Source organism: Parasteatoda tepidariorum, chromosome 4, assembly GCF_982258835.1.
Source record: "Parasteatoda tepidariorum strain Cologne lab strain chromosome 4, Ptep-v5.0, whole genome shotgun sequence".
Taxonomy (NCBI): domain Eukaryota; kingdom Metazoa; phylum Arthropoda; class Arachnida; order Araneae; family Theridiidae; genus Parasteatoda; species Parasteatoda tepidariorum.
In genome coordinates this window covers 506386-527505 of record NC_141758.1, presented here as the reverse complement: position 1 = coordinate 527505, position 21120 = coordinate 506386, and the positions used below count along the sequence as shown (strand labels likewise).

Genomic DNA, 21120 nt, shown 5'->3' with positions numbered 1-21120 from the left:
ACGCATTTCCTTATTCTGCGTTCGAGAAATAAATATCCACAAGTTTAATTTCAAAATTTTAAACAAAATTAACAAATGCCCTGATTTGAAGCAAAATTCTCAACTCATCATGCTGGTCAAAATACACCGTCACATTTTTTTCTTAATATGCTGTGCCCATCATCATGAACTCTTTTTGTAACATACGAAAGAAGAGGTTTCTGAATATTTAGTCATTGGTGGTTTATTTACGGTTAATATTAATTTCATGACAAAAATAAGTAAATAAATAAATTTTAGAATTTCTATTTAATGTGTGCTTGAAGAGTAAAAGATTTAAATATCTTTATTATTCGATTCTAGCTTTTTAAATAAGTAAATAATTCGCAGACGACAGCACCAATGAATGAGTTGATGTGCTAAAGCTTTTTTTCACAATGAATGAAAATCTTAATCACATATTACGAAAAGAAAGAACGGTATTATAGGGAAAATAATTGCTGAATTTTAAAATGAAATTTCTTACTTTCAAGATATTAATTTGGGTCTTTCAAAATGAAGTAAATAACAAGAAAGGTAACACTTGAAGCATAATTTTTTTAACCTGAAAAAAAAACAGTGATTCCACCCGAAGTGCAATTTAAAGAGAGTCAATGCTTGATGTGAGTGATGTTTGCGAAGGTGTTTATGCAGTGTTCGTTGTCTATGTACTGGGTGTTCTTCTTCACTTCGACCTCCTTCTGAAGAGCGAGTCTCGTCTGTTCCAGTTTCCTCAGCATTTCTTTCGCCTGACCACTCTGCCCCCTCAGCTGATGGACAGAGAGGCTGAGCTGCCTCACTTCCTCTTCCAATTCTGCGTCCACATCGTCATGGCAGAGCTCTGATCGTGGTCTCCGTCTTCTTCCCTCCATCCTGACAACAACAACAACAACACATTATTCTGCAGGTCCTTGTTTTTCAAAATGCTATGAACATAAAGAAATTTATTTCGAATTTTTGGGCAATACAAATATCAACGGGTTTAAGTAAAGGGGAAATAGTTTTTAAGGATGTGTGAAATTTATTTAATGCATTCTGGAATAGGAAACCGAACTGTCAACTTTCAGTCCACGTAATCCAGCAAATGCTTGTTTAGGGTAGAGTTCCTCATATCTAACTTTTGTTTGAGAGTTACGAGAATATTGTCCGAAACATTGAGGTTGCTGTAGAGAAAGATAGTGGAATGGTTTCCACACTTGGCGATGCTTCTTTCCAATCTCACTTTTTTTCTTCTATGTTGGAAACTTTTAGCATAATTTCGTTTTTTTTTTATGTTATGCGATGTTTGCGTTGAAGATATGTTAATAATAAGACTATAATGAAAAGTATTTTAATTAAAAGAGCAAACGATTCATAACTTTACAAAAATAAGATTAGTAAAAGTGTTTTTTTTTTAAATTATTTTCATGAATCTATTTTTCTTCACTTCAATGTTTTTAACTTTATATAAATACCTTTTTTACAACATTTTTATTAAAGTAATGAAATCTTGCCATCTTTGAGATGGAATTTCGGATAAATGTCTATGGATTCGTGCCGCCAAATTTTCTTTTCCGACTCTCAATACAGCCGATCTCAATACAAGATTCGATGAATTACAGGTGGTTACCATCATCAGAATTTGTCATGATATAACTGTAAAAGAGAATTTGTCGCCAAATCAAAATTTTCTGACCGGAATAAAACTAGCTAGAGCACTCAAATTTCAACTACAAACATAGTTTTTGTGAAATTTCTGCCTAAGGAAATTTAACACTTGTCAAATTTCCTACCACTATCTGACTCACTAGAGTGCTTGCATTATGAAGATATCTCCATGTTTGACAACAATGCAAGTTTCAATCGTTTCATGGTCTCTACAATCAGAATTTATCACTATATTATCGAAAATTAATCACTGCACTGGTATAAATTTCTATTATTTTTCAAAAAAGTAGAATATTTAAAGAGTCGAAAATGAGTGAGAAATTAAATGGTCAGTATTTCTCGACAACTAATCCAAACAAGAATGTATCGACATAAAATTAATACAAGAAATTTTTTGCGGATCGAAATGTTTACCATTTTCCGATTAGTTAGAGTGCTATATTTATAAATAGAGCTCTGTACTGGATAACATCTCAAGTTTTATTCATTTCCTGGACATTTAAGGCATAGCCTTACTATAACTAAACAGAATTTATCGACAAACCAAATTTTGACAGCGTTCCAACTGTGTAAGATGGTTGTTGCTCATTTTTTGGCTTCTACAGACATAATTTATGTAATCAAATAAAATTTATCATTAATTTGACCATTTTCGCATTAGCTACAGTGCACACGCTTCAACTCTGTTTATGATGTCAACTGGTTCTGCATCGATTCGTCGAGCACAATTTCTCTCGAACACCGATTCATCGTGAGCACAACTAGTCGCAAAGGCCGAATTCGTCACGGTAGCATATTTCCATGGGTTCTGATGACAGGGCACAATTCGTCGTGGTTGTAACTCGTTGTAACGATAATGCGTCGCAGACATCACTCGTCGCAGGGAAAATTCGTTAGTAAAATGGGGGTGATTTGAGGGGTATAGAATTGAATTTCTTCGAAATAGGCAAGTGCGACACTATTTCTGATGTATTTTTTAACGCTCAATTGAATAAAAGCAATGACCAGATGATCGGACTAATAATTTATAAGCTATATGGGTTTTATGAACAAAAAGTACAAATTTGTATTTGTACCAATTTACACATCTGGTATTGCTATATAAACACGAGAGGTATTGTTTCTTATGTAGTGTTTTAGGTTGACTTTAATGAGACTATTTAAAGGCTAATGGAGTGAATTCTTTGAAAGTGAAAAGCACTTTATGAATAAAAAAATAATGCTATTGAACAGCTAGAGGCTATCTGACACTTTTTCTGATGTATAAGGAATTTCTTCATAATAAGTATTATGCATTATTACTGGACTCAGAAACAGTTGCTCAAATAACATTGTCTTGTTTGAGGCCGACCTCCAGCCTTTAGGTCTCAGAAGAAATTCTCTCCTAACTAAATACTTTAATAAGCTCTCTAGCCTTGAACACCAAAATAGGGCAGCAGATTATCTACAAAGGTGGAGCAGCAACCAAAGACTAATGAAGAATAGCCCATTTAGCCAGGTCGTAGTTAACAACGTTCTTGCTGGAAATGTTGAGGATAGCCTTAATAAACAATTTATAGACCCAACTGAAGGACTTCCTGGTGTTTATTTCCATCAACACCTTTCCTCACAAGTTAACAAGAAATTGGATCACAAATACTATGCCCAAACACTCAATACTGGTGTACACAGACGGAAGCAAGACGGACACATCCTCATCTGGCTGCGGTGTCTGCACTAAATCAATTAATTACACCTTTAACTTCACCAAAAGGAATCCTGATTACTGCTCAGTTTTTAGAAGTGAACTCATTGCTATTGATACTGCCCTGGATTATCTTCTAACACTACAGGATCACAATAATATCTGGATACTCTCTGATAGTCTCAGTTCCATACAGTACTTATCGCATTGGAGGAAGGTGAGAGACAAAACAGGAGCTTCAATCCTGCACAAACTTAAAATCCTCTCACGACTGCGTGAAGTCCACCTCCAGTGGATCCCTTCTCACGTTGGGGTTCTGGGTAATGATATCGCCGGCACTCTGGCTAAGGAGGGGACAGAAGAAACTTTGATGAGTCCAAATTCACTCACCTTCATGGAACTGGCATCGAAAAAGAAAAACGAAGACAATGTTTCCTGGCTTGTACCCCCTAAACATCATTGGTACCAGAGCACCCGTCCAGGAGGTGCACTCAACATTCGGCGCAAACGCAAGGATCAGACGGAGCTTACCAGGCTTACCAGCGGCCACCTTAAGTCTCTTTCTTTCGAGGGCAGTGTTAAAGTCTTCCCAAACTGCCCCAGGTGCCACAACATGCAGGCTTCTCCCCAACATATCCTGGACTGTCTTGGACAGGACAAGAGGGACATTCTAGAAAACCCATTTTTGGTGGCCGACTTCCTCCGGATTATGAATTTATGGACATTGTTTAGCCCTGCTAATTTTGGGGATTAGGAAGAAGAAGAAGAGATATTATACTTTTTATACGGGAAGAAAACGTAGAAACTTTTGAAATATTAGTCCTTTCGATCTGTGCTTCTTTTTATTTGATTAAGCGAGCAAAATACATAAGGAACAATACCTCACTTGCCTCTATAGAAACATGAGATGCTTATATAAATGCAAGCATAAGGTTGTACTTTTTGTACATAAAACTCTTATCACTTCTTATGTATTTATCTTATTAATTTTCGCTTTTATCTCAATCATATCAGCATGAAAATTACATCGAAAAGTATACTTTTACATGATCAGATAACTCATACATAGAAATTAAAAAAGTGTATCTTAACTATATATCAAAAAAGTATTTTTTTTATATACATAGCGACCTTTTTAAAGTTTGAACTATTCGTTCGATTGACTTTAGTGCAACCTCATTCGCTTAAACGTGAAAAAATAGACAGAAAATAATGCCCCATTTTTTAAGATAGCAATATCAGTTGCGAAATTTGTACTTTTTCTAAATAACGTCTTAACTATTCGTCAGTTAATCTCCAGACTGGTTTTATTCAATTTATTGTTAAAAAAATACGTCGAAAACAATGAAAAAAGTAAAATTAACAGTAAGAAGTTCGAGTGTTACACTATTTGGACAACATTTTTGTGGCTATATTTGAGTTGCAAATGAGAATCTGCCTTTAAAATTATGACGTACCTGTTATGAATGAATTCTAATTGTAAGCAGTTGAAAATAACGGAGCCTGTGGTGAATAAAAGTGCTTTTATCTTAATGTTTTGTCTTCGTAAATCGATTCATTTCATCAAAACTAACAGAAATTGCTCCAGCAACGAAATGTATAGGTTCCACGGTGCCCATGACAAAATGGATGCTAGCAAAATTTAATGCCAATCGAAAAGTTGAAAACATAAACGAGCGCAAAATGTTTCGACTCAGTCATTTCGTGTTCATCACAATCGAAAATCAGCCTTTAATTTCCTTCGAAAAATGATATGGTAAAATTGTTTTCTCTTTTTTTTTTGTTTACTGGGAAAAGGTAAATTCTAAATTTTAATTTAATTTCATTATAATGAGTCATTTTATCACATGCTCATCTTTAAATTAATATTTGTGGATTAAATTCACGAGTTAAGAGAACAAAAATAGTACCAACATTTCATTTTTGTTTATAATGCTAGTTATTAAAAATACAGTAAAAAAATATTTATTTGGATCTTAAAGTGATATCATTTATCAGTAATTGTATATTATATAGTATAATGGTATATTATGTATTACTAGCTGTACCCTGCGTGCGTTGCAACGCTTTCAATTTGAATTTGAATTTTGTATTTAAGTGTGTAAATGACATTTGCGATTATGATTTGAAATGCAAATTTTATTTAATGGTGAAAAAAACCAGTGATAGTCTCAGCAGTTAATTCTCTAGGATATCATTAGTGCATTTTCAAACAGACATATATGGTGATGCACACGGAGCATGAAACATATTTTGGACAATGATCTGAAATAAGACTGGATCTATGGTGACATCAAGATCCAGAGCCAATCAGAAAATTCCATTTCGACTTTCACTGATATCGCTGGAACGGTTTATCGCAGAATGTTCTAATGTCGACAGAAACCTTCCTCGTGCCAAGTTTCATAGCTTTCTGTCGGATGGTTTAGGAGTCTATAGAGGACAGATAGACACACATTCACTTTTATATATATAGATTTATAGCATATAGAAGATTCATTATCATTTTGACTACTTAGGTTGTGATAATAGAAAGCTAACTATTCCCTTATAAAAATAATTATATTGCATATGTGACACTGAATTTCATTTTTTTAATTTTTACCTTTTCCCTCTTGCCGGCGACCATCCTGACAAAAAATAAGGTGTTTTTAAGGTTGTTTTAAGGTTGACAGATGTAAAAAATACCCCTGAAGTAGAAAATGAAGTTATGCTTTGCACCTAAAGTAACCTCATTAATAAACCTCAGTTTCAACCTCATTTGCACCTCACAATACAAACTTCACATATAAGTATTCATATATAACTTCATAAATAATTTCAGTTTGGACTGGGAGAAATTATTCACACCTCAAATTTGCTTAAAGTGTATAAAAAAAATAATCCGTACACCTAATCCGTAAAAATAATCCGTACCGGTTTAGTTGTTTTCACACTAATTTGACCAGTCAAAAAATAAAAATCTGCTAAAAAAATTGAAGAAATAGGTTTTTTTAAGAACATTCAGTTTGAGGAAGAATATAGTATAAATACTGAGGCACTCTTGCATTCCCATCAGGACTAGCACAACGATATACCAAATTTAATTATCTTCATGTTTCTCTCGCTCCGACCGAAGCCCTTTCATCGCCAAAGATGACATCATAAACGGTCCATATTTTTGATCCTGACGCTCCAATCCAGGGAATGAGCGATAACCGCTACGAAAGTTTATACCAAGTCCTTCAACATGAATTCGTTGCTGTCTGAGATTTTTCACGCCAAGCAGCTTCCATAATTGTTTCTTCAACCAGAAGCTCCTCAATCAGAAAAAAATGATCATTGAAATAGAGTCTGCGTTCAATTGAAAGTATCCTGCCTGTCCTTCCCTCCTCTTCAATGCCTGCACATCACCCCTCTTCAAAATTTATTGTTGTCAACTAAACACTTTTTTCGAATAGTCATTTATTATTCTAGACTGATGTTTTTCTCTCTTCTAGAATATTCTTCTGCGTTATTGGAACAGGCTGTATTTGTTTTATCTTTCTCTGTTGAACAATTTTAAAGTATAAGTTATTGTGAAATCCTTCAACATGAGTTCGCTGCTGTCTGAGATTTTTTACGCCAAGCAGCTTCCAAAAGTTGTATTCGTTTCATCTTTCTCTGCTGATTTGCAAAAAAAAATTTCTTGAACAATTTTAATGTATAAGTAATTGTGAAATCCTATGAATAGAGTCTGATTTTCTTGCAATCAGTGAAAAGAACTGGAGATCAAGGATACATCAGAAGATCGTTGTGGAGAAATCTTCTGCGGAAGACATTAGACTGTCTAGCCAACTACGATGATGATTGGGGACAACAATGCCATTTTATACCATTTTTGATCAACGTACCCCGAACCCTCCTTAGTATGAGGTAGAGCCCCTGAATTAGACAGGCCGACTTATTTTGGAGCAAAAGCTTTTCCCCCAATAATTTTTCGGAAACTTTTTTTTTTATGCTTATGCAAATTCACTGCAAATTTTATTACCGATTTAAGGTTTTAAATAAAATATTGTGCATATGCTATATGCCAATTATATAAAAAAAAATTATTTTAATAAATGATTTCAAAGTAAATTTGGTACTAAATTTCATATTTCAATTAGATCTAGGTTTTTTAAATTTCTGTTCACTTTTTTTTTACCAAAATTAAAATGGAAAAAAACCATGTTATGACCTGGAATATTTTTAAGTACTGTATTTTTAAGTATTGCATGAGAAATTTAAGTATAATCAAAATAATTAAATTTCTCATGCAATAATCTAAATGTAAATGTCTTACAATCATTAGAAGCAGTACATTTTGTTTCAAAATCAAGAATTGATTAAAAATTAGTGTTTTTAATTGAGACATTGAATTTTCTTTCAAACATTTAAGGACAAGACGAATTAAGATTTTTAGGCATTTTTATTATATAAATGGGATTAGTAGAATAAATAGAAACTAAAGTTTTATGGGGAACAGAAGAAACGACGCATGATAAATTTTCAAATAATTTATTTAAATGAACATCTTCTTTCAAATCAGATTTTCATAAAAATTTTTAAATAAGTAATACATAAATGAGGAATACAATTTTAAATATATATACAGGGTGATTCTAAAAACATGGGCAAAACTTTAAGAAGTGATAATACACACCCAAGCAAACAATTTTTATCAAAGAATGCATGGTCGAAAACAAAACGCAAAACCGCTAGAGGGCGTCAAAGTTTATGTTCTTATATGAGGCAAAAACACACAAAGAACGATGAAGTTAAGTTATAAAAGCAAATTTAATGGCATTTGATTACAATAAGTGTTCAAAACAATGGCCGGCAGCGGCTATGCGCGCAGTACAAAGGCGAAGAAAAGATAGGCGAACATTCTGAAACACACTAAGCATATCACGAACTTTCCCTGCAGCGGCCGAAAGCTAAGCGACAAGTAAAGCAGAGCAGTAACTCGCTACAGGAATGGAGCTTTCACGTTTGCATCAAACAACTTTCCAAATGAGCCAGCACCTTTGCGTTTTGTTTTCGACCATGCATTCTTTGATAAAAATTGTTTACTTGGGTGTGCACTATCACTTCCTAAAATTTTGCCCATCTTTTTAGAATCACCCAGTATATTTTTATACATTGCGGATATAATCGTGTGGGCTGATGAAAAGATTATATATTTCTTTTCCGGTTTTTTTAAATAAAATTTCATCCTTTTTTTTTTTAAACTGTTGTTTGTTATTTTTTTACTTATTATTCCCCCCCCCCTTCTTTTCCCATATGTCTATAATTTTTCTTTGCTTTATCTTCATTTTGAAAAAAAAAAAAAAAAAAAAAAATATATATATATATATATATATATATATATATATATATACACTACCGGTCAAAAGTTTGCGAAAATTTTGAAATCTACAAAAAAAAGTTCTAAATTCAAATGTTCATAGAACTGCGAAAAATCATTCAAATGGCATGAAAATTTGATATGTTCTAAGGTGAACTCTTTACAGTTAGTTACATATGATCAAATTGCAATACTTTGTTTTTTGCGAACTGAATCCACCTTTTCATCATGAGTTGTTTCTATGGTGAAAAAAGTTGTTAAGTTTGAACACTTGCCAAACTTGCAAAAAAATTTTTTGTACTTTCTGTTAATAGAAAACAGTTATTTGAACAGTTCTATGTAAGTCCTCAAAATTTCAAATCGATTTGATTTTTTTTGACGAAGTTATAGAATTTTGAAAAACATGTGTACTTTTCTCGATTTTTAAGCATTCCACATTTGCGGTCCTTTGGTCTATACATCTTCGACTAAAGAACTTTTTAATTTTAATGTTTTCTATATTTTCAAATAATTAATATTGATTATAAAACAAATATTCTTATTTATTATTGTAATTATTGTTACTACAAGGAACTTATTATGAATATAATTAAAACAATATCTCATAGATGTCACATTTCATCTAAAATTTGTTTGTTCTTGCAAACGATGCTCTGATATTTGAATCGAAGTCAGTTATGGGACATTTTACAACAGGAATGGAACTCTATATCAATTGAAGTGATTAATGGTTTATTAGAACGAATGCTATGCATATGTAAGGCTATAATAAAAGCAAAAGGTGGATGGTTCGAGGAATCTAAGATTTAAATGTTAATTTATTTAATTACAAAATACGAATAAGAATATGTTAAATATTTGACCTGTTGTAAATAAAATAGTTTAATAAAAATGCAAATTTTTTATACTATTGTTATTATTTTTTTAGAATTATTTATGTAATTATTGTTATAACTTTTTAATTTAATTTAATATAAAGTAAAAATATCACAACAAAACTAATACAGGTAAGCAATAAATATAAACAATAAATATAAACAATAATAATTACAATAATGAATAAGAGTATTTGTTTTATGATAAATATTAATTATTTGAAAATATAGAAACATAAAAATTAAAAAGTTCTTTGATAGAAGATGTATAGACCAGAAGACTGCATATGTGGAATGCTCAAAAATCGAGAGAAGTACACATGTTTTTCAAAATTCTATAACTTCGTCAAAAAAAATCGAATCGATTTGAAATTTTGAGGGCTTACATAGAACTGTTCAAATAACTATTTTCTATTAACAGAAAGTACAAAAAATATTTTTTGCAAGTTTGGCAAGTGTTTAAACTTAACAACTTTTTTCACCATAAAAACAATCCGTGATGAAAAGCTGGATTCAGTTCGCAAAAAACAAAGTATTGCAATTTGATCATATGTAACTAACAGTAGAGGGTTCACTTCAGAACATATCAAATTTTCATGCCATTTGAATGATTTTTCGCAGTTCTATGAACATTTGAATTTAGGCCTTTTCTTTGCAGATTTAAAAATTTTCGCAAACTTTTGACCGGTAGTGTGTATATATATATATATATATATATATATATATATATATATATATATATATATATATATATATATATATATATATATATATATATATATATATATATATATATATATATATATATATATATATATATATATATATATATATGGAGAAGAGTTAGCAAATTTATACTTGTACTAGATTCAAGCTTATCTAAAAGTGATCCAGGTTTGGGACAGCCTATTCCTTTCAGTCTTTTTTGAGGAATTTTACGGAATTTTGAACATTGAAACCTGTTGGAATAGCATCAGATCTTAATTTATTGTGACCTTCTTTTCTATTTATTTCTAGTTTATATTCTTCAAAATGAACCTGCAAAAATAGTTAGAATACGTTTTTTTTATTTTTATACTTAAATTAAATCGCATTAAAAAAATTACAGTTTCTAACAAAGTATTACAATTTCTAAACATACTCTCATGAAATTTAACACAGAAACTAATTATTTTAGCAATTTAACACAAGAATTTCAGAGAAAAAACAAACATTGGTAGATCCAAAAATATATGAAAGATCACATATTAAACAGATTTCTTATGATAAATGTAAACAAATCGTTTAAACTTTAGGCAATATTAAAAAACAAACTTAAATTAGACAAGATTAAGAAAGTAACTACTTGATCTTAGTGAAATAAAATGAAATACAATAAAAAGCAGGTAAATATTTGTTTTTTACAAAAAGAAATGCTTAAAAGTGAATGCAAAACTTGGCGATTCTGAAATAAGTTAGACGAATACTTATTCAGCCAATCTCTTGCCTTTATTTATTAGTTTCTATGCACATAAACACTTAAAAGTGTTAAATAAATCAATAATTGTTGTTTGAAAGTCATATTTTAAATAAATATATACTTAATAAATGCAATTTTCAATGAAAATCCCTATATTTGGTACATAGCTGAAACTGTATAATTCAAGCAACCCTGCAAGTTATTCGCTTATTTTTTTAAAAAAAAATAGACGAAAACAAACATTTAAAAACAAATTCTAACAACTTAATATCGTTTATATACTACATACTAGCTGACCCGGCTAACGTTGTTTTGCCATATGAATTATTTCTAGAGTATGAAAATATATCTTATTTATTGTAAGTGTGTGCGTATGTGGTATATAAGTGGAAGAGGCATGGAGCGCTGTGAATGATGACGGAATGTGAAAATAACAACACACCAAATAATAATTTTTTTAATTTATTGTAACTTTTCTTTATTATATATACAACGAATTCTGAAATTATTAGTCGACAATATTAATCTCTTAGTGCAATGTAGTGTACAATATTTTTTATCATTCCATCTTTAGCTAACACAAATAAACTGAATGGTTTGCCCACTCGAGAGCATGCCACGTATAATTGTCTGTGTGAAAAACATGGTGTGCTCAAATCTGAGACACAAACAGACATTGTTTGACCTTGTCATTGTAAATGTCAATCTAAGGTGGAACTGAATGCGTTTAAATTGAATTGGCACATCTGTGGGTATAATAGGGATTTGTGGAAGTAATATACTTTCATCCCGGAATTTGTCATTTAAAATAATGACTTCGATGACGTTGTTCATTAATTTTTAACGACTAATCGCGTGCCGTTGCACAACCGTTTTGGGTTCAAATTACGAAGCAAAATAACCGGAGATCCAACTTTAAGTACTAAATTATGCGGTTATATGCCAGGTAAATCCAATGAGTTTAAAAACTCTGTTGGAAAATTTGCAGCTTCAAAGGGATCGCAGAGTGCATCAACGGATTTATATGTCACCAAGTTACCTGGCAATAACTGTTTTATCAACAGATTCAATTCGTTGACGTCTACATTTTTTTCTGCTAAGATCGCCCTTTCTGCCAGCCACTCATGATGAATGTTTTGCGTGTGTACATCGGGAAATATTAGGCTAATAAGAGCATCCTTGTGAATCAATGATTGTTCAGAAATCGTCCGGTAATTTTAGGCATCCAGTCTCATCCTTAGTAACTTTTCCATCACCGATGTCTGACAATTGTTTTGAGAATGTTTCAGCAGATGGATCCTGAAGCATTTGGACTCGCATATTTACTTTTAGTTGAACTTTTTCAACATTACGCCACAGTAGAGATGATTTCAAGCAAGCATTGATCTCATCAGCGTACATTAAATGCGGAATGACGGGAAGTGTTTGTCTGAAATCACCTGAAAGGAGTAACAGAGTGCCGTCAAATAATTTGTCATTGTTTTTTTATATCTTTCAATGTCCTGTTCAACGCCTCAAGCGAATGTTTGTGTGCCACAGTGCATTCATCCCAGATGATAATTTTACAGTGTTTCAACACTGTGGCCATAGACAAAATATTTTTTATGTTGCACACTGCATCTGGGTTGTTTTGAATATTTAGTGGCAGCTTAAATACTGAATGAGCTGTTCTGCCTCCATCCAATAAAGTTGTCGCAATGCCAGATGATGCAACGCCAACGCGATGCCATTATTTGATCGTATTTCACCGAGAATTAGCGAAATAATTAATGTTTTGCCAGTTCCACCTGATGCATAAGGGAAAAAAATCCACCTTGTCCTGTCGAAACTGCGAGCATAATGCGGTCATAAATGTTCCTTTGTTCCTCATTCATTAGTGGAACATTGCGAGTAACAATCGCTGCCATTTCTATCGTATTGTATTGAAGTTCACGATTCATGTCAATGTTTAATTAATAAATCAGATGCACTTCGATTTGGCGAAGGCATACCGAAATGACTGAGTGTTAAGTTGGCAATAATAATGCACAGATCCTCAATAGCAATCAGTGCTTCATTGTACATAGCATCGCTGAATGCTCTCGTTAGATCGTTGCAACGTGTGCGATGTTGATACCGTATATCATCAGTCATTGAATCTTTGTGATTATCCCATAACGTATCTATATGGGCCGGGAAACATGTAGTTAATACTATAGCAAATAGTTGACGATTTTGCTTTGCAGTACAGTTCAATGCTGCTTCAGCAAGCATACATTCCCACTGGTTGTCGTCTTCCAGCAAGCCGAGTGCAAAGCATGCATCTTTATACGTTGGATGCTGATGTCCATCGACTTTACGTATATCTTGAAATGACAATGAGTCGGTGTAATTAACCAACAACAGTTGAAAATAAAAGCACTCAGTCTGCCTTGGATTGACTGTAAATATTCTCCCCAAGGCGTTTGATTTGAATAAACCGGGACATGCATCAACCGGTGTGCCTTGCTTGCGGGGTGTGGATTTTTTTGAACCCATGTGAAATAGGGTGGTACTTCTGAGTAGAGTAATGTCCGTGCAAAGGTACCAAAAGAAACCGTACAATTACCCAATTCAAAAAATATGGCGAGTGTAGTTTTTGGTGGATTTATAGCTCAGTCAATCACTGTCTCGTTCGTGAAATATACGCTCTGACAGTTTTCAAGATGAATGGCTAAATGAATAACTGTTGGATCCCGTTCATGAATTGGGAAACCAAAGATACGCCAAACAGCTTCATTGGAGCTGATGTACCGGCCTACTTGGTACGGCGTTATTTCGTCGTTGTTATTCACTGGAAGAGCAGTCACATTGGTATTTTCAACTCGGAATACCGCTACATCACTGCCTTCGTTCTCATACTTGCAAATACATTTGATGCTCTTCTTTTAAGGGCGTGCATACGAGTTTAATATGACTTGTTGCAACGTGCGTGAATATTATTTTTGATTTATTATGTTTATATGTCTAGTTTGGATCCAAATACGATTAAATAAAGATATATTTAAAATACATGTTAAATCTGTCCAAAAAAATGAAAAAAAATTAGTTATAAACCTATTCTCAGACCTACTGAATATACATATAAAGTTTCATCAAAATCGGTCATGCCGTTTCGGAGGAGTTCAAACACTAGAACTGTGACAAGAGGTTTTTATATATATAGATATAAGTAAATAAATCTAATAAATTATAAATAAATGAGTATTTACCTAACATAAGCGAGCTCCACTTCCAGGCTGCCTGTTGTATCTTAGGCAATTTATAACCCATTTCTTTGTTCTTTTCACATTTGAAGGAAATCTGAACATACGAAAGCCTTTTTTTTTTTACTGTTTGTGCAATTTACTGCCGCACAACCTTCCATATCAATAATTTTAGGCATCCAAATAGTCTTCAAACCCTCATGCTAATACTAACATAATGTTAACTTGCGAACTTGCTTTCCAACATAGTTGATAGTTCAGCTCTCATATTATAAGAGCCTTAGTATGAGGTGATTAACCAGTTTTATTTTCGAACGAGACATAATTTTCATTGATTAATAAACCTTTTCCATTGAGATGGTAAAATTTTATTCACAAAAATCAATGTTTAGTAATCAATAGTTTAAAATCAATGTAAATCAATAGTCATAGCAATTTTTCTATTTTCTATCAAAAAAATTTTTAATCTACTGACAACTAATTCATTAATAATTAAAAAAAATTTTTTTTCCAAATCGTTTCTTAGTTTATTACCCTCAATCATCATAGCTGCTATATATTTTTTAATCTAGTAATTTAGCGAAATTTTAATATGGCACAGTATACTAAATAGAACTGTATTGAGGAGTTTTGTAGCTTGTTCCACCTTTTTCTGTCTGTTGTTTTGTTTGCTCTTCGTTTCGACAGTTTTTTTATTTTTTGTGCTTGCATCTCGAACTTTTTTCTAATGCTAGATTTAAGAGAAGGCAAGCTAGCCCATCGCTTTGTCTCAGATTGTTTGTGATAGTTATATAGTTTCTGATAAGTTGCTTTATTCATAATTTAGTCCACATTGTTCTCAAAAAAACTAATTTAACAACCTTTCTGAGATATATATTAAGACTAAAATAGATAATACTCCATTTAAACTATGATTCTTTAGAAAAGAAACATTTTGATGTAACGTCTTTCTTGTAAGTGAAAGGACTTTGTCATGAAAGCAAATGCTATAAATTGTTTTGTGCACTAAACTAAAAATATTCAAATCAAAATTACTAGAAAGAAGCTCAACAACAGATAAAGAAGGACGTGAAAAAAATATTTATAAGAAAGTAAAAGATCTCAATCCAGATTAATATTTCAATCAAGACAAGAAAAATAACATTAAATCTCATTCAAATAATTGAAACTCATAAAAATTATTTGCTAAGATTCATGTTTCAACTGAGTTTGCTAAATCAAGACCTTCTTCCATCTCAAATTTTTTCTCCGTGATATGCTGTCACAGCTGAAGTTTCCGTTAAGACGCCTCTAAAGTAGTAGTATTTCAAGTTTTAATAATAATAAAAGGTGATCGTTACTTAAAAGGAATTATCATTAGAAAATATCGTATTTTAAAGAGGGAAAAGAATCCAAAAAACCCATATTGATAAGGGCATAGAAATGCTTATCAAATTAATTGTTTTAATAAAAAACTAGAATTCAGAACTTATCTCCTTCAATGGCCAGGCCAAGGAAATCTATAGCGTCATTTTGAAGAAAAAAAATCGGCACTTATTTAAAGCTCATTTGTTTGTATATAGAATAGTGAGTAGTTAATGCAGTACACAAACCTAGAATTTTGATGAGAAAATGGATTTTAGAAAAGAGCATGTTAGGAGATAGTGTGTTCAGTTTTCTGTCAGGCATCTATTCCAGTAACTTATTCGGTGCCAAAGAAAATGAACTAGTCAAAAATAGAAATTATAAAAGCGCTGAATCACAGCTTTCATTGCGGATCCAAGTTATAGACTAAAAGTACTTCATTGAAAGCACTTATGAACTAAGCATATATTTTCCCAAAATATAATTCAAAAAAGGATCCTATAAATAGATTTGTCAGACTCCTGAGCCATTATTTTTTTTAAACCCTTTTTTTTAGAATTTGATTAATCAAAACAAATGCAAGCTCAAAGCTGTGTTTTTCTCCCCTTTACATTGCCATCAACTGTGAAAAACAGACTTCAATTTTTTTTAGATATTTGCAGCATATTTAAGAACGCTAATATACCACACAAAATAGCCCTTAAATCCTATGAAATGCACAATACGAGACATAGTAAAATGAGATGGTTAGCTGTCTTATACCTGCTGGAGGCAAGTTCCATAGAAGGGATCTTCCTGTCCATGGACTGCTCTAACTTGCGAAGGGTGTCTTCCACCTCCAGAACTTGCTTCTGGATTCGAGAGAGTCGCTCTTCCAGATTCTTCTGAGCTGTTGCAGTCTCTCGGATGCGATCTCCCAGGGAGTTGAGCACTCTGAGACGCTGCTTAGTCAGCTCCACATATGTCCTCTCCAGCATCTCCTGTGAACAATACAAAATGCAACCATTATTTGCACAAAATCTTGGGATTACCGATTCATTACACTCATAACAGTGCAATATATCCACTATAAATTGTCTGAATTTAAGAGTAATTTAAGCAGCAAGAATTTCATACGTAGCTCAGTTTTTCATTTCTTATATGAGAATTAGCAAGTGCTTTACCATTTTGTTTGAAGATAGCTGCTATTTGTAACAAAAATTCTTTTGATAAGTCAAGATGTTTAAAAAATAACCTTACGGGTTCTTAATTTTTTAACAGTTATCCTTGATAAACTTATTAGGAGGGGCAGATTTCCAATCCATTTTTTGGAGGCTAAAATTTTATTATTAATTTTTAAAAAATGCATGGATTCAGAAAGAGTTATTTTTCTCGTTCGATTAATTCAACAGTTAATTAATTCTTGCTTCCTTTTTCCCCCGTCCGTTTTATCTTCATTCGTTCTCTGTCTACCAAGAATTATTCATAGTCGGTTATCATAGCGATACAAATCTATAGCATAGATTTAAGACAAATAAATGTTATAAATAACTAAGTGTTTAATAAATTCATTGATCAAACACACAACAAAAAATGGAAAGAAAAAAAACGGCTTTAATAGAATGTAATAGTTTTTCAGTGTGACGAAGAAAAAAGTATAAAATGACTGAAGTTATTCATTAATGCTGCCTAAAAGTTATGATTAAAGTCAAGCACATAATAAAGCAAACCAACAATGAAAAAAATTTTTAGATCAAATTATTTGAATGTAGATGCTAACTTAACGGTTTTGGAGTCATCCCTGAAATATGTTGATTAATTTTTTCTGACAGTAATCTAAGTCAAGCGTACTATTTCGAAACAAATATAGTTTGGGTGGATTTCGATGATGAGATTTTAAAATATGTCTATCTAAAATTTTACATCATTCTAAAATGTGACTGAGTTCAACTCGGTAACGATTTACTATATCAGAAGAATCTTTTTTCAGAGCCTGGTTATTTTATGTAACCTTTTCGCAGAAAATTCTAGCCTTATGAAAACCTTATGGAACTGCAAATACATAAGGAAGATTTTCAAAATAGGCAATGTATGCTAATAAATTCTACCAAAACATTGATAAATAAAATGGTGTATGTTGTAGCATTTTTAATCAATTACAAAATTGACTTGCATACCCTCTTTTAAGAATCATAATTCGAGCTGTTAGTGTTGCACCATTAAATATGTAGTCATTTAAATTTAAAAACAAATAAAAAATTCTGAAAAGTATATTTATAAATAATTTATTTATTTTCAAACTTCAGAGGATTGTTTTGACAAATGTTTGCTTGAATATTTTCTGTTTTCTCCCCTTGATAATAATGAAAATTATCGTCACTTTCGAAGCAATCGGATAGATTGATGCGTTGTTTATTTTGAATTAAACTTTTCATTAATTTTTTGGAAGGAATTTGTTTGTCAACCACGTGACACTTGTCTTTAACGAAAACAGGTGTCTCTATTCGAATGGCCACGTTTGGTATTCTTATTTTCACAAAATTAAATTCGAATTAATTAGTGACAAATTCCATGTACTGAGGCAAATTTTTAATTTCAATGTCTCCTCTCTATCCAATTAAGTGGTGTATTATTACGACAAAAAATAGACTTATCAAACGCTGTAAGTTAGCATCGTTTTCATGTCAAATAATTTGTTTCCACTAAATAATATCTCTAATTTATTTAAATAGTATCGACTGTACAATATCAATTTTATATATTTCTAAAGTGCATTCATTTATTCAAGTAAGTAAATAAAAAATAAAATGTTACATTACCTCTACTCTCGGGTAGATAGTCCTTGAATTTTTAACTGCTTGCTCTGCTTTTTCTATGTTGTGGCGCGTATTACGCTCCCATTCGGCCATTGTTACCGCCGACTTTTCTGGATTCATAAGATGGGGATCGAATTTGAAATCTTTGGTGATAGTGTTTTCTGGTCTGCAGCTGGATGCGTGTGCGTCGATCTCAAGAGCTGCCTGCTTATCCGCCACATCGCGCAACAGCCTCTGCTTGGCGGCCCTGTCGCTGATCATCTGGTCTTCAATCTCCTGAATGGTCCTCTCGAAGACCCCGACCACTTCTTCCAAGTAGCGGAGATATTTCTGGATCTCTTGTTGTGGTTTATCCTGCACCATGTCCGTCCCAAGCCTCTTGTCACGCTCCATCGTCGTCTTTTTGCACGCCAATATTGGATCCCTGCAAGCATCTGACGCCTGTGTCAATCTTAGCTTCAAGTGTGCCAACTTGTCCAGAGCCTCCTGCAGCTTGGCGCAGCATCTGTTTCCTTCTTGTCGCCAGTGATCAACATCTGCTATGCGCTCGTCGAACTTTCTCTCCACTTTCGTTTTTTGTTTTTCTGTCCTCTCACTCGTCTCTCGGCAGAGTCTTTGACTTTCGGCAACGACAGCTTCCGACTTGGTACAATCTCCGTCCGCCAAGTTGTATTGAAACAGATTATTGAATTTCCAGTCATGATCCGAATGCTGAAGGAACTTGGAATGAGGAAATCCCGGAGTGCGAAATCTTGAAAAGCTGGCAGACATTCCCTTTATTAATATATTTCGAACCGAGAAACTTTAAAAATATGAATTGGAATTGCAATGTTTCGTTGTTGGACTGATTGAAGAGATCCGTTTAAATTAGAAGTTGAAAACAGTGTGCGCATGCGTGATGTTCCAGATTAGTTTTAATTTCGGTTGCTAAGGTGAGAGGAACTGTTCCGTTGCTATGATGTTTGAGAGAGGTGATATCAATACAAAAGAAATGAAAAGTATCGATTTTCTTCAACAGCTTCGTATGTATTCTTCAAGACGGAAATATAATAAAAGATTAGTTGCTGCTTCTTTTTTTATAAGAGTTTAATTTAAATTCAATGTTTCATCATTATAAAATACCGTGAGTGGAAGCAAAATGGGTCGATTTTATAAGATAAGACATTATGGCTTGCCCGAAGAAGTAAAAAGATATCTTCTTCGACTGTTGGGCACTATAACTAAAAAGCATTTTTGTTTTATTTTATCGACAGCCACTGTAATAATTTAAGTGTTTCTCTCACCTAAAAATAATTTTATATATTTTTTTACATTCTAAGTTGATTGATGTTCGATTCCATTTAATCTAGCTAAAAGTCGACCGAATGAAAAATATTAATTATAAAATAATATTAACTTAAAAGAATTAAACTGATGTTGAAAGATGTAAAATTAAAAATGCTTGAATTTTAAAACCATGCAAAAAAAAAGCACAAGAGTGAGCGGTATTATATAATCTGATCAAAAAGTGTTATAAACTAAATAAAAAATTTCTAATTCCTTATAACATCCGATTTAAATTCAACTGCCACATTTGTGTAATTCTAATCCCTTGAATTTCTCTGTCTGTTCAATTGATAAGTCTTGTCGTTTGTATAGTATTTTAAAGTCGACTTTTTCTTTTTTAATTTGTAAAAGACGGCATAAATTAGCAGATACTTGAATTGCTTCCAATTTTTATTCGTGACATTAGTTTGTTATCCGAGCATTGGTAGTATTTTAGCAAATCACAAAAGTCCGTTTTGATTTTGATAGTTTTAAGGCATTTTTGAATATTTATTTACACGTTTTGTGTAAGTTCTGATATTATTATTCCAAACTTTAAAACTGAATAAACCCAATTTCTGTATTTTTAACCTTTTCCCTACCTTTGACTTTTCATGTAAACACCCCAAATTTTGTGCTATTATAAAATTGAATTGTTTGTAGAAGTTTATTGTTTTTTTTTCTTATGTTACAGATTTCTGCAGCAATGTAGTTAATTTTTTTAAAAACTTGCCACTGTAACAATTGGCACTAAAATTCAATGTAGCACAAAACAATCGAATATCAGAGTTACGCTTTTTACAGATGTAATGCATTCAGAAGGAAGGGCAACTTCTATATAAACTCCCCTCTGTGGCGATCGATTCAGATAAGAGATGGGGTAACGCAGTTACCAATAGCAATAAGACACTTTTTAATCATATACTGTTTAATATAAATTTCAGTTGCAGGCAGAATCGTTACTGTGTGCGTTAAATTAATTTGTTTTAATTAATAATTGGTAATCTGTATCAGTACTATTTTTAAATCATGTGCTGAATATAATTGTCTCAACAGAGGAGGAAATCCGAAGAAAAATGGAAAACTTTTCCGTCTAAAAAAATGTAAAAGAAAAATTCCGTATAAGTATCGACTAGTAAGTTTTCTCTAGACTACATTCATTTGTTTTACACAACATCCAGATTGGTTTTCATTGCATTCACATTGATTGCTTGGAGAGTTCCAAACACATATCAATTCTGTTTTAAGAAAGTTAATTTTCGCTGGAGAAATATTTCAATCAATTCAAATTGCATGTATAATTACGTATTAGTTTCAAACTATACAGCTTTTTAGATCACTTATGGTATCAATTATTGAAACTGAAATGAGAGACTATTTAATTGGGTTGTTTCTGTTTCTTCAGAATATTAAACCAAAACA

The 21120-nt window shown here is 32.3% G+C and overlaps 2 protein-coding genes across 5 annotated transcripts in view; one reads left to right on the top strand and one right to left on the bottom strand.

Moving 5' to 3' along the window:
- The window catches only part of LOC107442993 (uncharacterized), a 128669-nt gene that overhangs the window by 58276 nt on the left and 49273 nt on the right, over positions 1-21120 (top strand). The gene's annotated exons all lie outside the window — the stretch shown is intronic.
- Positions 559-19280, bottom strand: LOC107442995 (tektin-1). Its single transcript, XM_016056719.4, has 3 exons — positions 18397-19280; positions 16361-16578; positions 559-891 (listed from the first exon to the last, which is right to left on the bottom strand). Exons 1-3 carry the CDS (start codon positions 19162-19164, stop codon positions 630-632), a joined length of 1248 nt encoding a protein of 415 aa, XP_015912205.2. The 5' UTR covers positions 19165-19280; the 3' UTR covers positions 559-629.